General features: G+C 43.2%; 1 protein-coding gene across 16 annotated transcripts in view; it reads left to right on the plus strand.

Annotated features, from left to right (window-relative positions):
* Nucleotides 1-22,952, plus strand: part of CAST (calpastatin) — a 264,338-nt gene that overhangs the window by 188,279 nt on the left and 53,107 nt on the right. For 7 of the 16 annotated variants that reach the window (XM_073624543.1, XM_073624542.1, XM_073624541.1 and 4 more), the window contains 9 exons: nucleotides 240-284; nucleotides 3,341-3,391; nucleotides 7,229-7,246; nucleotides 10,422-10,442; nucleotides 10,720-10,854; nucleotides 17,214-17,282; nucleotides 19,054-19,167; nucleotides 21,496-21,555; nucleotides 21,967-22,059. In XM_073624543.1, the coding sequence (XP_073480644.1) occupies nucleotides 240-284; nucleotides 3,341-3,391; nucleotides 7,229-7,246; nucleotides 10,422-10,442; nucleotides 10,720-10,854; nucleotides 17,214-17,282; nucleotides 19,054-19,167; nucleotides 21,496-21,555; nucleotides 21,967-22,059 (606 nt within the window). The remainder of the gene's footprint in view (nucleotides 1-239; nucleotides 285-3,340; nucleotides 3,392-7,228; nucleotides 7,247-10,421; nucleotides 10,443-10,719; nucleotides 10,855-17,213; nucleotides 17,283-19,053; nucleotides 19,168-21,495; nucleotides 21,556-21,966; nucleotides 22,060-22,952) is intronic. The other 9 variants (XM_073624550.1, XM_073624549.1, XM_073624556.1 and 6 more) reach the window with 3 other exon arrangements.

Below are 22,952 nucleotides of genomic sequence, written 5' to 3' on the forward strand. Positions count from 1 at the left end.
AACCTTGCTTTTGGCTTCACTATAACAATTACATTTTAGCCTTGCTGTAATTCCTTTTATTTGACTTATAGAATCAGTCGAAGGTTTGGCTTCCAAAATAGCAGTGTTTATAGGAGGTCATCTAAATTGTTGCACATAACATTTTTAATGTGCTCTGTAAGTTAATAAAATGTTATACTGTATATTATAAGATTATTATTTTTTGTTTATATATTATAAGTATATATTTTTTGTTACAGGTGCCAGCATCACAAGAAAGGACTATGAAACCAGCAGATCCAAAGGTTAGTGGTATATGTTTTTTACATAGCTTATAGATTTGGGGAATTTAACAATTACCAAAAAATATAAATTGCCAATAAAAATGTATTTAATATGCTGTATATGAATTCCAGTGGAGGTAAGAGAAGCAGTACACTTAGTGTTTTGTAAAACCTTGATTAAAAAAAAAAAAGAACAAACATGCCTATACTTGGGCATATTATACCATACCCCCGCCGGCGCTCCAAGCCCCTCCTCTCCATCGGGTGCCCCCACGGAAAGTCGATTTCCATGAGGGCACCCGTGTGGGCTCGCTCCCGAGTCCCGCTGCTACGTCCATTGACACAGACAGTGGGACGTGGTCTTGCCCCCCACGTCCCAGCTTTTGATTGACAGCAGTGGGAACCAAGCTCCTGCTGCTATCAGTCTGTCTAATGAGGAGAGCGACAGGGGCTGCAGCCCCTGCACTCGTGCACATCACTGGATCGGCTCAAGCTCAGGCAAGAAAAAGGGGGGGGTCTGAGGGGGAGCTGCAGCACAGAAGGTTTTTCACCTTAATGCATAGAATGCATTAAGGTGAAAAACCTTGAGACTTTACAACCACTTTAAATGGCATTCATTGGTGGCTTGTTCATCTACTATTCTTTTAAAGGGTAAATTCACCTTGTCACAAAAAATGAAAACATTGAATGATCTCCAAATATCTTGGATATCCCTTGGGACCTCACCACAATACACAGCCTTTAGAGTGAGTGAGCATGTTTTACAATGGCAAGCCCTCACCTGTCAGTGCGAGTATGTGACTGTGCTGACCAATGAGGAGCGTTTTTTCTTTCTTCTAGCACACCTTACTGGATGAAGAAGCCTCGGATGCATTTTCCAGTGATGAGCAATCATGTGGCTGCGCTGACTGATGAGCACTTGTCATTACAAGCGTTATGATGGATAATCACTCTGGGGGGGGGCTTTGTATTGTGGGGTACAATATACGGACTGCTGCACTGGCAACACGGGGCATCACATCTGTTATGTGCAGCAGGGTTCAGAAGGTTGGCAAGCATATTTGGAGTTAGTTCACTTTTTCATTTTTTGTGAAAAGGTGAACTTACCCTTTTAAATGAAACCTGTACTGAGAGAAATATGCTACCTTCCTTCATGAATACTGGTTTCCTGGCTGTCTTTGGGTTTAGTACATTTTGAGTTACTGGCCCAGAATAACCAGGTAATGTAGAAAGTCAAGGATGTCAGAACGGATCTGCATTTTGGGTCATTGCCTCAGAAAATATTAAACAACTAATTTTTTTTCACTGTTTTGTCCCTTGTGGTACATGTAGTACTTTGTTCCGTGTTTAATTTAGGTATAGTTCTTCTTTAAGGCCATCGTATCAGCATGACGGCCCCCATATTCTCTCAGTACAGGTTTCATTTAATAGAGGTGGTGTACCATGGTAAGCTGGCCATACATTGGTAGAAATTAATCAAAAGTTTGATTTTCTAATCGTTAGTGGGGTCAAATGAACGTTTTTTTTGTTTTTTTTTCAACTGCAGTAATGAGAAAATTTTCATTCATTCCAAAATCGATTGTCAAAAGCAATGGAAAAATTTTAAGTACTTTTGAACAACATTTGTCAAGTCATCAGATGTACCGAGAGTTTTTGTACGAACGTTCTATTAAAAATCTAGTGTGTATGGCCAACTTTAGTCCTTGGTTGAAGCAAGAAGATGCTGGTTGCATATCTGCCATGGGCCAGCTCTTAAGAATTGATGGAGCTATAGTATGTGGGTTAGTGGTCAGCATTGTGGGTGTCTGCATGGGTGAGCATATAGTAGGGTAATGATGAGAGGGGTCGTGTTGGGCAGGGAGAGGACAGCATTCAATGGTTTTCTTTCCTACTGCAGGCAATGCAAGCGTGGTGATGTCAGTGCTGCTTGCATTATTAATGGGTACACCTCGGTGAGGTGATCGTTTACCTTGCTCAAGGACAGCAGGCTGTCCAATGACCAATCCGCCAATGACCAATGAACAAATGCGTATTCCTGACTGGTTCTCTTTAAAGCATACCTAAAGTCACAAAAAGTCCTCTTATGCAGGGTACACACGGTCGGACTTTTCGACCGGACTTGTCCGACGGACGCCGACGGACCAAATCCGGCGGACAATCCGATCGTGTGTGGGCTTCACCGGACCTTCAGCGGACTTTTCCAGTCGCAAATCTGATGGACTTTAGATTTGGAACAAGCTTTAAATCTTTACGTCGTAACTCCGCCGGACCCAGAAATCCGCTCGTCTGTATGCTAGTCCAACGGACAAAAAACGACGCTAGGGCAGCTATTGTCTACTGGCTATCAACTTCCTTATTTTAGTCCGGTGTACGTCATCACGTACGAATCCGTCGGACTTTGGTGTGATCGTGTGTAGGCAAGTCCGTTCGTTAAAAATTCCGTAGAAAGTCTGTCGGACAAGTCCGGTCGAAAAGTCGTGTGTACGTGGCCTTATCCTCCACACTGCCCACATTCAGTTAATTTGAAACACTCGCCTTTGCTGCATAATGCCAAGGAACTGCAAGCGTGAGAGACATGGGCATTACAGGTGTTATTAGATTGTTTTCTGTAATAGACAAGCAAAATGCCACTGCCTTTAAAAAAATAAAAGCATTTTAAAGTATTTTGGAATAATTTGTTTTGTAGGTCTTTTTCACTCTTGTTGAGTGATGCAGACTCGCATGATTCTGCCTACGATTTCTGATTGCACTAAAATTGCGGCAAAATACGCTACACAGTTGGGATGGCATTCGGAATGAATGCCACCCCAAAACGTGGTTAGCAGATGTGTGTTTTGCCATGCTACAAACATGCCAAAATGCATGACGCTTCATGCCCAAAAAGGTGCAACAGTTTTCTTTTGCCACTTTTGTTGCGCATGGGACAGGCCATTCAAGTAAATGGGCTGCCCTATGCCTGATGCATGGAAATGGTGCGTGTTCTTGTTACGCGAAATGTGATACAGGTCTTACTGATACTATGTGTGATGTATATTCTGTGCTATGTTCTGATGTTTGCAATGTATGCATTATTTTAGGTAAAACCAACACCAAAATCTGAACCACCCAAATCTACACAAACAACAAAGGTGAGTAATGCCTTAACAACTACTTATGTTTTGAATATCATTCAGGAGGGTGTACATAGACGTTCTCTCACTGCCTGCACGCCCTGTGATCGCCGGTTCCTTGGGACTTGGCTGATCACAGAGCAGAGTAAAGGGCCAATCGCAGCGGGCCCTTTACCACTTGTTCAGCTGTCAGCTATTTCAGGCGTTCTAGCGAAGAAATAGCTCCTGAAAACTGCCTCCCATTCATTGCAATGGGTGCTTTTACACTGGGGCGGTGCGCTTGCGGGACGTTAGAAAAAGTCCTGCAAGCAGCATCTTTGGGGCGGTATACAGTGCTCCCAAAACACCCATGCCCATTGCAATGAATGGGCAGCTTTTCCAAAGCGCTTGGTAAGCGCCGCAACATGGGAGATTTAACCTCTTCTTTGGGTTTAAAAGCGCCCTGCTAGCGGCCAAAAAGCGGTGCAAAAGCGATGCTAAAATGAGCGGCGCTTTACCGCTAAGAGCCGGTGGTGTGAAAGCAGCCTAAACGAAACCTATAGAAAGTAAAATAGATTTTAGTCCCTCCCTTAGTTTCCATCTCGTATTGAGACTTCATGTTCAAAATAATATAAAGGGCTAAATGGTTTAGAAGGGAGGAGTGATCAATATTGATGCATTTTAAGTAAAATGCGTGCACCAAAAGTAAAAGAAATGAAGGATACATTTGGATGTTGGTGCTCTTGAAAGTCTGCTGCATTGGAAGTTTTCTGTAATAATGTGGGTAGTGGACATCCCCCTGTTCTCTCTTCCTCTCAGCCCAGAAATGTGCACCTCCTTCCCTTAGTCCAGGAGCACAGCACACACAATGTGCACAGAGGCAGGAGGACTGACTGGCCTCTATAGGCTCACTATGGAAGAGGTCACCAGAGGGAGGAGGAAGTGTACAGATAGCCCAGAAACTCCAGGTTCAGCCTCCCTCCTCTCTGCGTATGACAGGGGGGTAGTGGTGGAAATTGCAATGACAGACTTACTAACTGGTGAAAAGTGTCTGGGGTGTCAGGGCTTAGTGACAGTAGTGTTAGGGAGGCACAAAGGATCAATGTCAATTGTACAGGAAGAAGTTGTTCACCGTTCACAGGTTACCTCTCCTAGATTTAGCTGTCTCCACAATCAAGCAGGGTGCAGGCTCTGTTTGCAACCGGAGTGATAGGAAAAATGAATAGCTGGATAGCCGCACTCCAAAAAATTCACCTTTATTATATAAAAATGGATATCATAGCATCACAAATAATCTACATACATAGCAATCTACATAGCAGATCAAAATCGTGTATCATGCATCGGTTTTTATGCTCAGGTGAAAGTCGTTTTTGTCGCCTTCCTTGTTGTATATGCTGGTCCATGTTGATTTTACTATACATGGGATCATTTTATGCGATTATGGTATGTTTTGTTGCACTTGGTGTCTTTTTTCTAGCAAAGATTCTTTTATCTTTTATATGCTTTGATATATAGTCTCTTCAGTGGGGGGCACACTCTCATTCAGTGGTGATTATGTAATGCTCACAGGTGTTTTCAACTCGACCACTAATGGTACACATGTTTTGGCCATTAGGTTAAATTGTATATGTGTGTCTGTTTGTATATGTAGCATCTAGCTATGACTAAGCACCGTGCCTGGTGTGAAATGCGTCAGTGGCTGTACAGTTATGCCGTGTACACACGAGCGGACTTTTATGGCAGACTTTGCCTGGCGGACCAGAGTCCGCCGAACAATCCGACCGTGTGTAGGCTCCGGCGGACTTTTCCGGCGGACTTTTTCCCAAAAGCCCGCCGGACCTAGAATTGAAACAAGTTTTAAATCTTTCCGTCGGACTCAGTTTCTGGCGGAAAGTCCGCTCGTCTGTGTGCTGGTCCGACGGAAAGCCGGCTCGTCTGTATGCTGGTCCAACGGACCAGATACGACGCGAGGGCAGGGTATTGCATTTCGCGCTTGCTGCAATAGGAAAAACAAATTTTCCTATTGCGGGGAGCGCGGGGCATACCAGGCCCTTAGGTCTGGTATGGTTTATAAAGGGAAGCCCCTACGCCGAAAAAACAGCGTGGGGTCCCCCCTAAAATCCATACCAGACCCCGATCCGAGCACGCAGCCCGGCAAGTCAGGAAAGGGGGTGGGAATGAGCGAGCGCCCCCCCCCTGAACCGTACCAGGCCTCATGCCCTCAACATGGGGGGGTGCCTTGGGGGAGGGGGGGGCACTGCGGGGCCCCCCCACCCCAAAGCACCTTGTCCCCATGTTGATGAGGACAAGGGCCTCTTCCCGACAACCCTGGCCGTTGGTTGTCGGGGTCTGTGGGCGGGGGGCTTATCGGAATCCGGGAGCCCCCTATAATAAGAGGGCCCCCAGATCCCGGCCCCCCACCCTATGTGAATAAGTATGGGGTACATGGTACCCCTACCCATTCACCTAGGGAAAAAGTGTCAATAAAACACACTACACAGGTTTTTAAAATAATTTATTAAACAGCTCCGGGGGGGGTCTTCCTCTGGCTTCGGGGGTCTTCTTCCAGCTTCGGGGGTCCCTCCGGTTCCTCTTCTCCCGGTGTTCCAGTTCTTCGGCCGGCTCCTCCGCTGTCTTCAGGCCGCTCTCTTGCCAGCGGAGGTCCGGACTTCTGGGCTTCTTGGCTTCTTGTCTTCTTCCCTCTTCTCTTCTCCAGATGTTGACACGACGCTCTCTCCGGTTGGACTGCTCTCTGAGGGCTCCGTTGTGACTTATATAGGCGGAGACCCCGCCCCCTTATGATGTCACAGGGGGGCTATAGGGGGCTTCCGGATTCCGATAAGCCCCCCGCCCGCAGACCCCGACAACCAACGGTCAGGGTTGTCGGGAAGAGGCCCTTGTCCTCATCAACATGGGGACAAGGTGCTTTTGGGGTGGAGGGGCCCCGCAGGGCCCCCCCTCCCCCAAGGCACCCCCCCATGTTGAGGCATGCGGCCTGGTATGGTTCAGGAGGAGGGGCGCTCGCTCGTCCCCACCCCCTTTCCTGACCGGCCGGGCTGCGTGCTCGGATCGGGGTCTGGTATGGATGTTAGGGGGGACCCCACGCCGTTTTTTCGGCGTAGGGGGGCTTCCCTTTAAAATCCATACCAGACCTAAGGGCCTGGTATGACCCGCGGCGGGGCTTGCAAGGTGTCAATCTCGCCGATAAAAGTGGCAAGATTGACTTCCTTTTCTAGTCCCGTCGCACCTGAGTCACGTTCAAAATGAATGAATGAATGAATGAATGTGTGGGCAAGTCCGTTCGTTCTGAAAGTCCGGCGAAAGTCCGTCGGAAAGACGGGCGGACTTAGCCCGCCGGAAAGTCCGGTCGTGTGTGGGCAAGTCCGTCCGGTTTAAAGTCCGGCGCACCTGGCGGACAAAGTCCATCGAAAAGTCCGCCGAGCAAAGTCTGCTGTAAAGTCCGCTCGTGTGTACGCGGCATTAGTCTGTATCCATTTGTGATGCTTCGATATCCATTTTTATATAATAAAGGTGAATTTTTTTGGAGTGCGGCTATCTAGCTATTCATTTTTGCTGTCAATTGTGCAGGAGGATTAAGTGGTGAGGCGCTGGGTGACAGGGAGATGTTGGGGTACAGATTGTCAGGGGAGGCGACTTCTTTCTAGGTCCAAATAAAAAAGCTGTCTACTTGTAAGCCTGCAAAGGAGGCTTCCCTCGCTGAGTGCCACCCGATATGGTACAGGCTCCTTGACCACATCACCCACTGATCTAAGGTAAGTTGGCATGGAGAAGGGAGGTCATTAGGATTGAGTTATTTAAAAGTATAGTTCCGATCTAAGCATTGTGCTAATGTACTTTTTTCCACAACTTTAGCATCGGGCACTTTGTGTGGTGAGTTCCAGTGCACTTTTTTTGGCATGACACCCCAATACATAAGTACTGTAGATGCCAACCGACTCGCACTGTAGCGCATCAAAGCGCAAGGCAACACATTAAAAAGTATGCAGTAGTGAACAACAATTGAATGGCACAGCATGAATTGGGCCTGCTCTGCACTGCTGGCCATTTTTGGACTATTAAGACTTGGGAAGAGGCTTCTTAAAATCAATGTCAGTATTTGCTATTCATATGTTTAAGGAAACTTCCAGCTATTTAAGTCTCAGCTGCTATATTATGGCTCCATGCACACTGGACTTAAAAAACGTCGATTTTACAGGCGTTTGACGTTTTTTTTTTCTCCTGCCTCTAGAAGCACTTCTAATAGTATTCTATGTGTCTTTGCACATTATGACTACTACAGGCGTTTTCTGTCAGGGACGTTCAGAGGCAGGAAAAAAAAAACCCTTCTCTATGGTGTTTTCTGGAGAAGGTTAGGAGGTGTAAAAACGTCAGTCTCTCCTAAACTCCTCTTATCTCTTCTGAACTTCAAGTTTCAATGTTTTTTAGTAAAAAATGCAATGCAGTGTGAAATGCATTCTGGTTATTTTGGGAGTAAAACTTTTGCAGAGGGGTGTGTAGTGCAAAATACACTTATAAACTAAAATTCTTAAACTCTCATAGACTCGCCTAAACTTTGTACAATATGCTTTCTATTTGTGTCTTTTATGCCACGTTTTTTAAGCCAAAAAACGTTGACGTTTTTTCTGCTCCTAGTGTGCATGGAGCCTTAATGTTTAATATCTTTGCAAATCTGTTTTAAAGCAGTTAAGAGTTTTTAATAAGTTAAACACTTTTATTGTTAAAGGAATCAACCTGCAATACATACTGAAAAATGCATGTATCTGTACTATGATTTGCCTTGAACTTTAAGGAAAGTTTCAAACAGCATTTTCGAAATGTTTTCTTAACCTCTCCCCTCCTCCCACTGTGCTGATCTAATGCCCCCCCTCCTCTGCTGTATACTAACACAGTTCTAACAACATTGTCTGTGGATGGTCAGCAGTAATGTTTTACTGTTGAAAGTAATGTTTACCTGTGACAAGCATGTCTTCTAATACCCACTGCCTGTGCATGTGCTGCAAAACTCCTCCATAGGGCCAATCTTTCACTTGGCCGCATAGAAGTCTTCTCAGGTTCTAGCATGCATAGGAAGCAGGACCCGTACCCAGCATTTAATGACAGTGCTGCTGATCTCTAAACTCAAGCGATCCCCAGACATACCACTAGTCAGCTCCCGAGTCATGATGTGTTCCATCATTAATAACTTATTTGCAAATCTCTTCAGTAAATCATGTGACATGTAGGAGCCACAAATAACCTAATAGTAATGCAAGAATTTCTATGCTGCTAGTTGCTGGTATCTATAGATTGCTGCAGATTAGTGGAGATCAGCAGCAGTGTCACTAAAAGCCAGGTCCGCTTTGGGAGCAATGTACAGTCTTTGGGATCAGGCAAAATTGTGCCAGTACCTGGAACATGCACAATAGGGACAGAAAGGTAACCTTGTATCTATGCATATTCAGTAGCAGTGAAGTTTAAATGTATACCAGCACCATCCATAACAGTCATACCCAGCGGGAACCATATTCAGAGTTTTCCTAGCAGCAGGTGATTCTGTTTTGTATATTGACGCCTTCTAATTTTGGGTCCTGTTAGTTTACCAACCCCCCTGGCTTTTGCTGCAGATTTAAAAAGATATTGTAATCCCCAACCTGTTCAGCTCACATCACTAACCCCATGCCTGATTTCTGCTGCTGGCCAGAAGGACTGCAACTGGAGTCACCGCTTACAGCTCCATGCAGAGACTCCTTTCACCGTTGCACCTTCACACCAGTGCCCCCCCTTCCCATGCTCTCACCACTGAAGCTGACCTCCATCCTCACTTTTCTGCACACCATCCTCTACTCTTACCACTTCCCTGACTCCCACCCTCTCCTCCTGCTCTGATCACATGCTCTAACATGCTTTCACTTTGATTGCCATTACATCAACGATCTCCTCTGCACTCTCCCACTGCACCAACATAATCCTCACCACTCGATACTACACTGTACCAATGCACACTTCTGGACTCCCTTCCATTGCAGATATGTGCCCTTCTCTACTCAGCCCCTGGCCATACGTAGTCCCACACTTAGTCCTGCCCACTGTTTTCTGGATTGGCAACACTGACTATGTTGTTGAAACCCTCCCACTGTGTGCTGCAGTGTCTGGGAGGTGGAGCATAATGAAGAAGGGTTAGGCTCAGTCAGGGAAGTAAAGCAAGATTTTTGTTTACATTATGAGGCTTGCACATTTCGTAGTAACTGCCCTCATAAAATTTAGCCTGTCATGCAAGTGCCTTTAGTTGTACTAAAGTTTAAAGTGAACCTAAACTCAAGTGAAGATTTGCTATGGAATAGGGAGCATTTTAAAGTGGTTGTAAACATCAGACATGACATATGAACAAAGCATATCCCAGAGTCTATAGTGTGTACCAGAGCACTAATGTCATTTCTGTCCGTTGCCTTGTTCATCTGCTATCAACTTCTGACAAGTTTTCCTGACGCCAGGAGAAAAATTGTGACGGGGAGGGACATCCAGCTAATAGCTTCAGCTCTGTTGCTGTGTGAAGGAGGGCATGTCTCGTCCCTCTGATCAGCTCTCAGAGCTCCCCTCACTAATGTAACTTCAGCTCTCCGCCCCCTGCTTTTCAGAGCTGAGAGATCCTGTCCAGATTCTGGACTTTGAATGATGTAGAGGAGAGACGACTGCAGATAAACAGGTACAACTTATGTTGGAGGATTTTTTTTTATCTGTGTATATCACCTTAAGCCAATCACTTTTACTGGGTATATGTAAGGGTTTACAACCACTTTAAAGATGTTAATTGTGCTCAAGCATTACCCTGAAAAATGTTCCTTTTTGCCTTAAACTGGCCTGGGAAATCAGTAGTGTACTTTCTGTGCCTACAGGTTAATAGTTGTATAACTGCAGTGTGAGACCAAAGACACTGCTGCATCTGAATGCTAATCTTAGGAGATTTGGAAAAGTCACTACAGTAATGCTCACTGTTATTCTTGCTGAAGTCGCTTGACATGAGGAAGCAAAGCCCTGTCTCTAACAAAATGTCTGCTTCCTCACACAGAAACGTGCAGGACAAGGCACAGTAAGTACTGAGGAAAAGATCAGCTGCAGAGTCGAAAGACAACATTGGTGACCCTTGCCCTCTGCCTGCCTTTTTTGGGCACAGCTTCCACAGTTTGGGTCCTCTTTCACGAGCACTTTAGACCACTTACACGTTTTAACAACTATATTATCAACTTCCTTTTTTAGCTAGATACTTTTATAGGATAGCTTATGTTGTTTTCTTTAACATGTCCTACTCTGCCTTTTTTGCATATTCAGCTGTTATACATGTATCAATGTTGTGTTTTTTTTATCAGCCAAAGACGACGACGACAACAACAACAACAACAACAACATCAACATCATCATCAACAGCAGCAAAGCCGAGTCCAGGAAAGGGCCCAACAAAGCAGGATTCAAAGAAAGCAGATGCCGGGAAGCCAAAAGATGCAGTAAGTCAGAACGTCGTGCTTTATCCAACCAACTCAAAACAGGTTGTGGTATACTCAACAGGAGTAGCATAAAATAAAGTACTAATGTATACAGTACTATTGTAAAGCGGAACTTACAGTATTATCCTTTAGTTAATGCTTACGTTCATATGTGTTTGAGTCCTGTTTAAAATAACAATTTTTTCCTCGATCATCCTATTCGTGTATGTATTTGCATTGATTATATATGAGCTTTGAATTAAACCTTGGGGGATCAGTGCGCCTTCAAAGCAACACCTGAGATCACCAGATACCTCTACATCCAAATTGTAAATGGATATATGGAAAGAACCCGCACTCTGGAATCCATCCAAATTCTTTATTCGATAATCACCAAGTACAAAGTAACTGCTAATATGTTTCGGCGAAGAGCCTTGTTTACAGCATAGTTACCCACATAACCAGCACCAACATATATATACAAAAAGAGACAATGAACCACTCCCATTCATTAGTCAATGCAATTAGCTATAGAAGAGATTCACCATTGTATAGAGACACTCAGAAGGTAAACATTTTTTTTGCATAGATTTCAAATACATTTATACATTGACACAATAAACATGAAAAACAATGATAATAATCATCGTAGCTTATTGTACATGAATTTTGTGATTTAAAAATCTGAATAAAAACCATTAAACTGTTTGTCGCCAAAATTATGACTGGAAAAGAACTGATTCATGGCAAGAGATATTGAGGGAAAATTGGGGCATATGAATATAGATGAGAAAATTACGCATCCAACCTATTGGACGTAGTTAATAACATAAAAATACATCAACATCATATCTGAAATTCATTCCTGTCGACATTCTCATTTTTAAGTTAAAAATCCACCACACTTCTCTAATAGCTTGCGGTGGATTTCTTGCTCTCTCCAGGCCATAAAAAGTGAAGGAGGACATATTAACATGATGCACATAAACCCTCATCATTCTGATATGAAGCTCCATGAAAGTGTTCGCACACAGTGTTCTGTGAGATCTAATTGTGCAGCCCACATACTGCACAAAGTACACTCTATTGCATAAACTACGTTGGAGGAACCACAGTTTATGTAGTACCGCAGAAAAAAATCCTTCCCTGTAGCACAAGAGATTGTACTGTCCTCCCCTTTTTTTTTTTTTTTTTTTTTTTCTTTCTTTTTTAGTATGTTTGTGGCAGAAGCGACATGTGTTGGTGCCACGGGCATATGATCCATTGGCACTTAAAGTGATTGTAAGGGTTTGTTTTTTTTGTTTTTTTTGTTTTTTTTTTTAAATAACAAACCTAGCATACTTACCTCCACTGTGTAGGAGGTATGTAGTAAGGTGAAAAAACACGAAGGTTTACAACCCCTTTTTACCATGTCCTCTCCACACCTTTGGACAAAAACAAACTGGGTGATAACATTCCTCCCAAATTTTAGTTTTAGCCCGACACCTGGAAAATCCACCCCTTTCTTTTTCTGGTCCACCCACTCCTCCTCCTGGGCTCGCGCCGGTATCATGGGGGGGGCATCCACCCACTCCTCCTCCTGGGCTCGCGCCGGTATCATGGGGGGGGGCATCCACCCACTCCTCCTCCCCTGGGCTCACGTCGGTATCATGACCCACCCACCAACCCACCAACCAAAGGTAGCTAGATTACAGGCTTTCATTGCAGTTTTCAAGAATCCTCTCAAAATGCAACGCAAAGGTTGGTAAAATTTGAGGGTAGAAGGCAGTATCCACACAGTATGCTGGCCATACTGTTGACTAGCAATGGGCAAATCTTTAGTCTCTTCATATATGCTATTTAAACTCATGTAACGATTTTTTTATCCGTGTGCTTCAGTCATAGCGTGTCCAGTCAGCATGTTACAATCATAGCGTGTTCCAGTCAGCATGGTACAATCATAGCGTGTTCTGTCATAGCGCGTTGTTATAGCGTGTTCCTGTCAACATGGTACAATCATAGCGTGTTCCAGTCAGCATGTCACAATCGCAGCGTGTTCCATCAGCATGTTACAATCTTAGCGTGTCCAGTCAGAATGTCACAATCATAGCATGTTCAGTCAGCATGTTACAATCATAAGTGCGCTCTAGTCACGACGTGTTCAGTCACGGCATGTTCCAGTCTCAGCGTGTCCCAGGCACAGCATGTGCTGTCATAGTGTGTTCAGGCAGGGCATGTTCAGTCAGGGCGGGTCGGTCCAAGCGTGTTCCATCACAGCGGTTCTGTCACAGCAGGTCCATCATAGTGGTTCTGTCATAGCGTGTGCTGTCACAGCGGGTGCTCTCATAGCGTGTTCAGTCATATCGGTTCTGCCATAGTGTGTTCAGTCAGAGCGGTGCTGTCATAACGGTTCTGTCATAGCGGATCAGTCACAGCGATCCGTTTTAGCATTTTCTGTCTCAGCGGTTTCTACCATAGCGCGTTTCTGTCGTAGGGGTCATGTCGTAGCATGTTCTGTAGTAGCAGGTCAGTGCCATGCAGTTTGGCATACACCAACAGCTGTTTCATCTTCGTTTGTTTCCCTGTCTCATCGTACCTTTCGTTCAGTTTTCTTTGTTTACCTGGGTTTAGTTAGCTAGTGCTCACATGGCAGGATCTATCTTGTCTACAGATCCGTACGGGCTGAGGTTTCGGTTTTAAATGATTGTTGACCACAATCTTCTCACCCGTATAACACATGTCATACGATGCACATTTTAATTTCATTACACCTGTACGACTACACACCACAGTCTGTGGGTACACTAGTCCTGAGTGTTCATTTTCAGTTACCTGTCTCTACGCTGCAGGTTGCTTAGGCTCACTTGCGTCATACGCTGGGGGGGGGGGGGCGCATCAGGGTCATTCACGCTCTGTGGTCTGGTCATTACTGCTCACATCCTTATACTCAGGTAGGCACAGAGAGGGGGTGTTCTCATGTCTGGTTGTCTGTTGTCAGTTTTCTCTAGGTTGCGTTTCCTTGGGTTTGGGTATGCCGCATGTTTCAGAAGCAAAACTAATTCAGGTTCATCCCTTCAACCCCACCTGGGGGTTCAGAGCATGGTAGGACTCCATCATCAAGGAGTTGGTCCATACTTCAGCACATAGCGGAGTTTGTCACTGGGGCTTTTCTTTCCCGGGCCACAGCCGGGATAGCGGCACGCTTCGGATTGTTTCCAATTCTGTCCCAGCTACTCTTATCTACCAGCGTGGAACATGTTCTAGGCATTAATCAAAAAACTGTGTCTGCACTAAACCAAGGATCAGTAACCATGTGCAAAAAGCAAATATGAACATAAAAATTTCAAATAAAAATATATAAAATATATATACAAATTATAACAATCATATGTGCTATCAATCGGTGATAAATAATTAAATTAAAGTGCAACATGCATAAAATATAAAGTCCACGTGCTCATAAAAGTATCAAAGGTGTATTTACTCCTCCAGTGAAATAATATATAAATGTCATAAAGTTCATAAACGCAATATTCATAAATGACAAAATTCAAAGTGCATAGATATAATGTCCATCATCAGTGTTATCCATCGTGCTCATCCAAAATCGTGTATACAGGGATATAAAGCATGCTTCAGTGCTCTCCAGTGACCCCCAACAGCAAATGCGCTCACCTCTAAACGTGTGACACAGTAACTAAACTGTGTCTGAAAAGGCATGGGAGCCACTGCTTGGCTCAAAGGGGTATACAGACGCTGACCTCCAATTTGCTCAAATATCATCACGATTCATAAAATAAGGAAAAAAAGAAACTCCATAGTGTAATAGGTTCAACAAAGATTGAACCTATTACACTATGGAGTTTCTTTTTTTCCCTATTTTATGAATCGTGATGATATTTGAGCAAATTGGAGGTCAGCGTCTGTATACCCCTTTGAGCTGAGGAGTGGCTCCCATGCCTTTTCAGACATAGTTTAGTTACTGTGTCACACATTTAGAGGTGAGCGCATTTGCTGTTGGGGGTCACTGGAGAGCACTGAAGCATGCTTTATATCCCTGTATACAGGATTTTGGATGAGCACGATGGATAACACTGATGATGGACATTATATCTGTGCACTTTGAATTTTGTCATTTATGAATATTGCATTTATGAACTTTATGAAATTTATATATTATTTCACTGGAGGAGTGAATACACCTTTGATACTTTTATGAGCACTTGGACTTTATATTTTATGCATGTTGCACTTTAATTTAATTATTTATCACCGATTGATAGCACATATGATTGTTATAATTTGTATATATATTTTATATATATTTTTTATATATTTTTATTTGAAATTTTTATGTTCATATTTGCTTTTTGCACATGGTTACTGATCCTTGGTTTAGCGCAGACACAGTTTTTTGATTAATTTTATCACTTACACGGATATGAAACGTGGTTAGTGTTTGCTGCTTGCCTTCATTAGGACATCCACCCTAGAGGCATTAACCCATTTGTGGCTCGCAAGACCTTTCTATAGTTTCATGTTCTAGGCATTATTCTTTAATGCAGATTCATGTGAGCTAATATGCTCTCCACGACCTGTTACGGTTCCTAGACAGTATGGAGGTGATCAATGCTCGGTCAGAGGCGGGGTGTCAGCGCACCCCCAGCTCCTGCTCTTCCTACATTCCTGCAGGCAAGTCAGCATCCCCTTAGTCCACCGGTCTTATCAAGTCTTCTGGTTCAACATGTCTGAACCAAGTAATGTTCCTTGTCGGGGGCTGTGTGGGAATCTCCCATCCGGTCTTCAGACAGCCCCTCCTGGAAGAATTTTCAGGCCTGCACGTGGGCCTCATCACCATCTCCTCTTTCATGTGTAGTATCTTGGTTTCAGCAGACAGTCATACTTTCGTTGCCGATCAAGTTACTGGAGGCAGTAATTTCCAAGGGGGCTTGGTCTGGTTCTTCACCTTCGTTCTGTAGGTGGTTCGGCCCACTGGGGTGTCCAATGGCAAGTTTCCAGTATCGTTTTTTTATTTTTTGGCTGCCCTCTTTCCTGTGGAAACATTTTCATCAAAGTACTCATTATATGATTTCACGATTCAGCAATTGCTACAGTTAAGGGGGGGGGGGGTGATTGGCTATCCAAGCTGATATCACCCATGCTTGAAGCTACTTCCATCAGACCTGTCTGATCCCAAGCCTGTTCCAACAAGGAGGGGTTATAGTCACTTTGGGTATGTTGAATCATGCTACGAGACTTATTCCCCAGGATGGAGTCTGGCCCTCCTTCCTTGTTCAGGACTCCAACTCGGTTGTCCGGTTACAAGCAGGAGCACGACCCGATCAAATCATGTGGGACCAGTGATTGGTATGGTTTCTCCATGTTTAATGATGCATATTGCCATAGCGCATTGGCCCTTTTCGCCAACTCCATCAAACGCATTCATCGAGTATCCAGCACTTCAGACCCCTGCAACTCCTGCCAGTTCGTCCATTTTTGCGGCTCACCCTCTCACTTCTCCATACCAAGTATAGATAGGCCAGGGGTTTGTGGGGAATTACACAGGACTACTTAACTGGTGTCCGTTTTTGAAGTGTTCGATCTTCTCGGCCATTATTTCGTTCCTCAGGTCAGCCCTTGCTCCCTTTCCCCCACGTATCCTCTAACTACAAGCAGTTCGTTCTCATGTCTGGGTTTTCTGGGGCATCAGGCATAATCCAATCATTCACGGGATGTTTATTTGGGTTCTGGGCAGCTTCGCAGGTTTCAATAGGGGGTCCCTTCTTATTACGTTATGGGACGGTGGTTTTCCTCCTGTCAAAGCGAGTACATGCCGGATACATATACTGTAGCCATCCGGGCGCACGCTACTCTACTAGACGGTTTGTTACCTACCCTTCATCAAGTTTTCTTATCACACCTAAATTCCTTTCAGGCATACTGACCAGCTAGGCCAAGGCACACCTCAGGCCTTGGTAGTTAGGGTATCGTATTTCCAAGTGAAGACTCTGACTACAAGTAAGAAGGCTGGCTGGAGGCCAGCCTGTATTTGTAAGAGGAGTCTGAGGGGTACATATCCCTCTTCACCTGTCTGATCAGGCATTGGCCTCGCATTCAGGGTTCCCACCCACCCGTTTCCCCCAAACCTTCATACATATTTAAACACATAGTACATTTTTCATATTAATACATTCAGGGTATGCCCTCTTTTTCAGGCATACTGACCAGCTAGGCCAAGGCACACCTCAGGCCTTGGTAGTTAGGGTAACGCATTTCCAAGTGAAGACTCTGACTACAAATCTATATTATGCATGAAAACTGTCGTTCTTCAATGGTCATTGTCTCTGTATTTTGTATTGACAGCTGTAATCTTTTGACACTTGTCCCTTGCTTTTCCTCAGGGCTCATCATCTGTTGCTGGCAAAGCAGCTGCCACTACAGTAGCTTCATCTAGCAAACCTAAAGAAGAGGTAATGTACAGAAATTTTTATGCAAAAATAGGGTATTGGAGATTAAATTTATCATGGATTAATTAGTTGTAACTCTTCTTCATTATTACCATGCAGTTGTGCTGGGGTGCCATCCCCTACTAATAATCCATGATTTAACATAACCTTGAAAATAACATTTTGGTGAAAATTATTATCATTCCTTAGTTGGATTTTAATCAAAGGAAAATGTTCCCTAGTTAATTTTTGTTAAAGTTTCTGCTTTAAAGCCAATTATTGCCAAGTGAGAACTGTTAGAACAAAATGACTCTAAGGCATTTGGTTTAGTTGCTTTCAGTTTTAGACTATCTCTTACACACACCTCTCTGAGGTGATGCCAACAAGGTGTTAATTGATGCATTCACCATTTCTCGACATAGCTGCTATATCTGTCTCTTCTGTGGAATTATCTCTGTTCAGTTTGACCGCTATGTGTGTAAATCTTTGTACTGGCTCCCTGCATTTCTATAGAGAAAGGCTTAAAGCAACAGTCACTTATTCATTTCACTAAATCGGTCATAAACTGATGGCACCTATGTTTTACAGATCCTTTTTTTCCTGATCCTCTTATTCATATAATTTTCATCAATTATATATGAGCTTTGAATTAAACCTTGAAGGATAAGTACACCTTCATAGCAACATCTAAGGTCTGCCATCCCCAGAAACATCTTCGTCCAATTTTGTAAGTGGAGCCCCATGTAATGTATTTAAAATAAATGTTACACTGCCAGCCTACCCAGGACAGTGCAGTGCCTCTGTCCTTCCCCTCTTCTTACAGTCTTTGAAATGCTGTGCATTGACCTGCTATGACCTTTGAAAGTAATGGTGCATGTACCAAAGTGAGAGCAGAGGTGGCAATTCCTCTTTAACTAGGATCAAATGATGCACAAGATTCCAAAGGCCATTGGGAGAGTCGAAGGGGAGACCAACTATTCAGTACCTGTGTTGGCCAGCTACTATATCAGCGGCGGCTCCTGCTCCATCGGCCGGAGGGGCCCCCCTGTCGCTCAAGCCCGCATCGCACACCATTCCCACACCCCCACCCCCTGTTGCCAGCTCGCTCACCCTATGCTGTCTCCTGGACTGACATGCTTCCCCCCTCAGTTTCCTCCGTGTCCTGGCTTTGTTGGTCGGGTTTCCCATGCGTCTCCTCAACATCACGGTGGCCGTATGTCTCCTCCCTCCTCCTCCTCCTCCTCTTTCCTCCACATGGGCTAATAGGATGGCTTCTCCATTTGGGTCAATCGGGAAACAAGTCTCACAACCCACTTCCTGATTGGCTGGGAGGAGAATCCATGTGACAATAGTGAATATTCATTCTCTATTGTCACACAAGTGGGTGGGCTTGGGGCGCAGTGCTCTCTGCCCCAAGCCCACCCTTTTTTGAAGCCTATTAGAGCCTCTGGCTCTAATCGCGTGCTTTAAAAAAAAAAAACAAACAAAAAAAAAAACCCTCATTGGAATCCATCTGTCCAGCGCCCTGCATGTGGATTAGGGGGCTGGACACATGGATAGGGAGGTGGCGCCCCTGCGCCCCTAATGGATGGGCCGCCACTATACTATATACTTCAATGTGTCCAAAATAGGGGTATGTAGTTACCACGATCTTCCACCAGCCTCTTCCACCAGTTTCTTCCACCACGATCAAAAGATTATGCATCAAAACAGTCTTTCTATAGTAGTCAAATTCCTCTGTATTTTTGTATTGACAATTGTAATCTATTGACACTTGTCCCTTGCTTTTCCTCAGGTCTCACCATCTGTTGCTGGCAAAGCAGCTATTACTACAGTTGGTGCTGCTGCAGTAGGTGCAGCTGCAGTAGGTGCCGCTACAGTAGCTTCATCTAGCAAACCTAAAGATGAGGTAATGTACAGAAATTATTTTATGCAAAACGTAGAGGAAATTAAATTTAACATGGATCGTTAAGTTGTGCCAGCATCTACTAAGAATCCACGATTTAAAACCTTTAAGTGAATAAAATTTTGGTGAAATGAATTATTATTCCTTTGTGCTATGTTGGATTTTGATCAAAGGATAATGTTCCCTCATTAATTTTTGATTCTGCTATACTAACCCAATTATTGCCAAGTGAGAACAGTTAGAATAAAAGTGACCTCAAGGCCTTTGGTTTAGTGCCTTTCAGTTCTGGAATATTTCTGACAGAACGCCCTTCTAATGGTGCCAACAAGGTATTAGTTTATGCATTCCCCATATTTTGGCATAGCTGCTGTTATCAGTCTCCTCTGTGGAAAAATCTATGTTCAGTTTACCTCCCATGTGTGTTGATCTTTGTACTGTCTCCACTCATCTTTAAAGACAAAGTTCGTCAGTTTACACTGGGATTTCAGTGTAGCTGTCAGAATCCAATGGCACATACGTTTCCAAGCCCTCTTCTGATTGGATAGAAATGTAACACTGTTTGAAAAGAATAGAAAGGGTTTCCACAGATATATGTGTATGCCCTATGGAAACCTATGTGTTGTGTTTTGTGTGTTTTTTTTTTTTGTGCATTTTGTTTGTTTTTTTTTCAGATTAAAGTGGATTGTATAATAAAAGGTTAATTTTTTTTTTGATGGTAAAAGGGATGGGTTAATATCCCTGTCAGTTTATTTTTTGCTGTCTGTGCCTCATTGAGGAGATTTACAATCTATACAAGGGGATGTGAACACCTCCCATGGACATTTGTCACCAGAGCAGGTGTTTCCATTTGAAGACTTACCTTTTGCCTCTTGTTCTGGTGACAACTCTAAAATTTTGGATTTCACGAATTTTCAGTTTTATTGATAGGTGAGGAATAGATGGGGTGAATCTACCTAGCAGTAACACGAGTAACAGTAAAGACTTGACATGGAGTTCATTCCTTTCCTACTCTATCCAGAAGTAAATTTTTGCTATACATATATAAAATAAATAACAGCACTGAACAGTGATTTAATGAAACAATGGACTGAGCATATGGCATAAAACCAATTGCATTTCACTTATGTTGCATATCCCACTATAAGCTTGTGATTTGCAGTAGTATGAACAGTTTGAACAGAATGAATGGAAGCTAGGAATAAAATACATAATATATTGTGATGCAGTTATTTTTAGTTCTAAAGAGTTGCATTTATGTTCATCCAACAATTGTCACTTTATGCTCTACATCCATGTTGTGTTTCATGCACTGGTTGTAATCCAGACAGCAGCCCTTTGACCTATCTGCGAGCAACTAAAATGGCTTGTATGTAATAAAAGTGCAGCGCTAAATAAAATTACCATGTGCAAAACACCATATATGATATAGAGCAAAACCTTTGAATTGAACAGAAAATCCAATCAAAATATTATTCAATCCAGAAATGTCCTTATGCAAAAGTGCAAAATATATTATATTATATTCATAAAGTGCAAAGTTCATAAATTGATCACTAAAGTGCTCCTGTGCAAACAATTCATGCATGCCAGTGTCCAACACTGGATAGATCGATCCTGACGGCACATTGCTCAGACATTCACCATTGTGACACCACCAGAAATCAGGTGAGAGCTTACCAGATCACTAGCGATCTCCCTTCTCAGGAAGATCATTCAGCACTTGTTGGGATCTCTGATCCTCAGATGGAAATCCGGAAATGTTCCGCCGGCCTCACTGTGTTCTCCTTATGGTGACAAGATGATCCAGCTCACCGTCTCAGATGGGATGGATGGATGAATCCTCAGAGTTAAAATGGGTAAAAAACAGGGAAACTTCTCCATAGTGTAATATGGTCTCAACCGTTTTATTTTAAAATCGGAGCCCTTACATATAAAACAAAAAATGCTGCTGGCTTTAAATCTCTCCACTATAGCTAGTGCTATCCTTCAAACAGTCATAAATTTTAAAAATTCAAAAAAAGTATCTGTGCAGCAGCGTGTGTGCATCGTCCCTACGATTGTTTCGTTATATGTAACGTCATCAGGGTGCTAAAACAGCTTGTGGACAAAAAGCTGTGATGGCAGGACTAAGCAAAACTGTGTCATATAACAATTCTGTATTTAATAATTATATTTATTTGATAGTTGTAAGCAAATGTATTATTGACATTGCGCAATGGATATTCATTTGAGCGTGAAAAGGTGACTCAGTATCTCTGGATCCTGCGAGTGCTGATCCCCTTTTATTTTGCAATGTTATTTTTCTGACCGTTTTGTCTTTATTTAATACAGGTTAAAGAAGAAAAGAAAGTGAGTGTGGACAAAATTTCTGCTGCTACTACTCCAAGCAAGGTGGGGCCAAATCCAGTAACTTGGGATTTAGGAGCAGTGTGTTACATTGCATACTTTAGACAGCAGCTAGTGTTGGTGATATTTTAGCAGGGTAAAATAAATTGCCTAACCATTGCTTAATATTTAAAGATTAACCTCTTAAAATACCAGTAAACCTCTAAGCAGACTTTCATGGGAGCAGTGCATTGCCTGTATGTACCAGAAAAATCTGTGACAAAATGTATACAAGAAAGTGATCCTCAAGAGAGCAACGCAATGATAGTTATTTAACTAAATGTAAATAAAAGGGGTGTATATTAACCTTTTAACATTTTGTACATTTTAGTTTAGGAGTATTTAGTTTATTACGCCTGTTGTCTTTATGCTCTTGTCTGTGTTGCTAATTATCGTGCCCGTGTCTCTGATTTGTAGGAAAAGGATGATGCTTTAGATCTGTTAATTGATTCTTTGGGAGGACCAGAAAGTGTTCCAGAGTCTCCAAAATTCACTGGACCAGAGATCGCTGTAAGTAGATTTTTGGATGTGTAAACTTTAAATGCTAGCAATTTCGTTAAAAAGGATGATAGAACTGCAGCATAACTGGCAAATGTAAAAACTATTTTTCTAAATCAAGCTTGTAAGGTCAGAAATAAACAGTATATATTATAGTAGTATGTATCTATGTGTAACAGTACTGGGCAAAAGTTTTAGGCAGGTGTGATGATGCTGTAAAGTAAAAATGATGGGTGAAGAACAGCCAAAATCTGCTACTAAGGTGAGGTTGTAGAAGATTGTTCTACAACCATGGCAAGACTGAGCACAGCAACAAGACACAAGGTAGTTTATATTGCATCAGCAAGGTGTCTCCCAGGTAAATATTTCAAAGCAGACTGGGGTTTCAAGCTGTGCTGGTCAAGCTCTTTTGAAGAAGCACAAAGAAATGGGCAACATTAAGGACTGTAGATGCAGTGGTCGGCCAAGGAAACAATGCAGCAGATGAAAGGCACATTGTGCTTGCTTCCCTTCAACTTAAGAAGATGTCCAGTAGTGCCATCAGCACAGAACTGGCGGAAACCTTGGGCCCAGGTACACCCATTTACTGTCTGGAGAAGTCTGGCCAGAAGCGGTGGGTGGAGGTTTGGTCAGGATCAATGGTGTCCTCAATGCTTAGAAATACAGGTAGATACGTCTCCATCATGCCATACGATCAGATTTCTTGTGCAGCAGGACAGAAGGATTTGAGACAGCCTACATCCACAGAAGATCTGTGGTTAGTTCCCCAAGATGTTTGGAACAACCTACCTGCTGAGTTTCTTCAAAAACTGTGTGCAAGTGTACCTAAAAGAACTGATGCTGTTTTGAAGGCAAAGGGTGGTCACAGCAAATATGGATTTGATTTGGGTTTTTTTCTGTTCATT

This window comes from Aquarana catesbeiana, linkage group LG01 (genome assembly GCF_042186555.1).
Source record: "Aquarana catesbeiana isolate 2022-GZ linkage group LG01, ASM4218655v1, whole genome shotgun sequence".
Classification (NCBI taxonomy): Eukaryota; Metazoa; Chordata; class Amphibia; order Anura; family Ranidae; genus Aquarana; species Aquarana catesbeiana.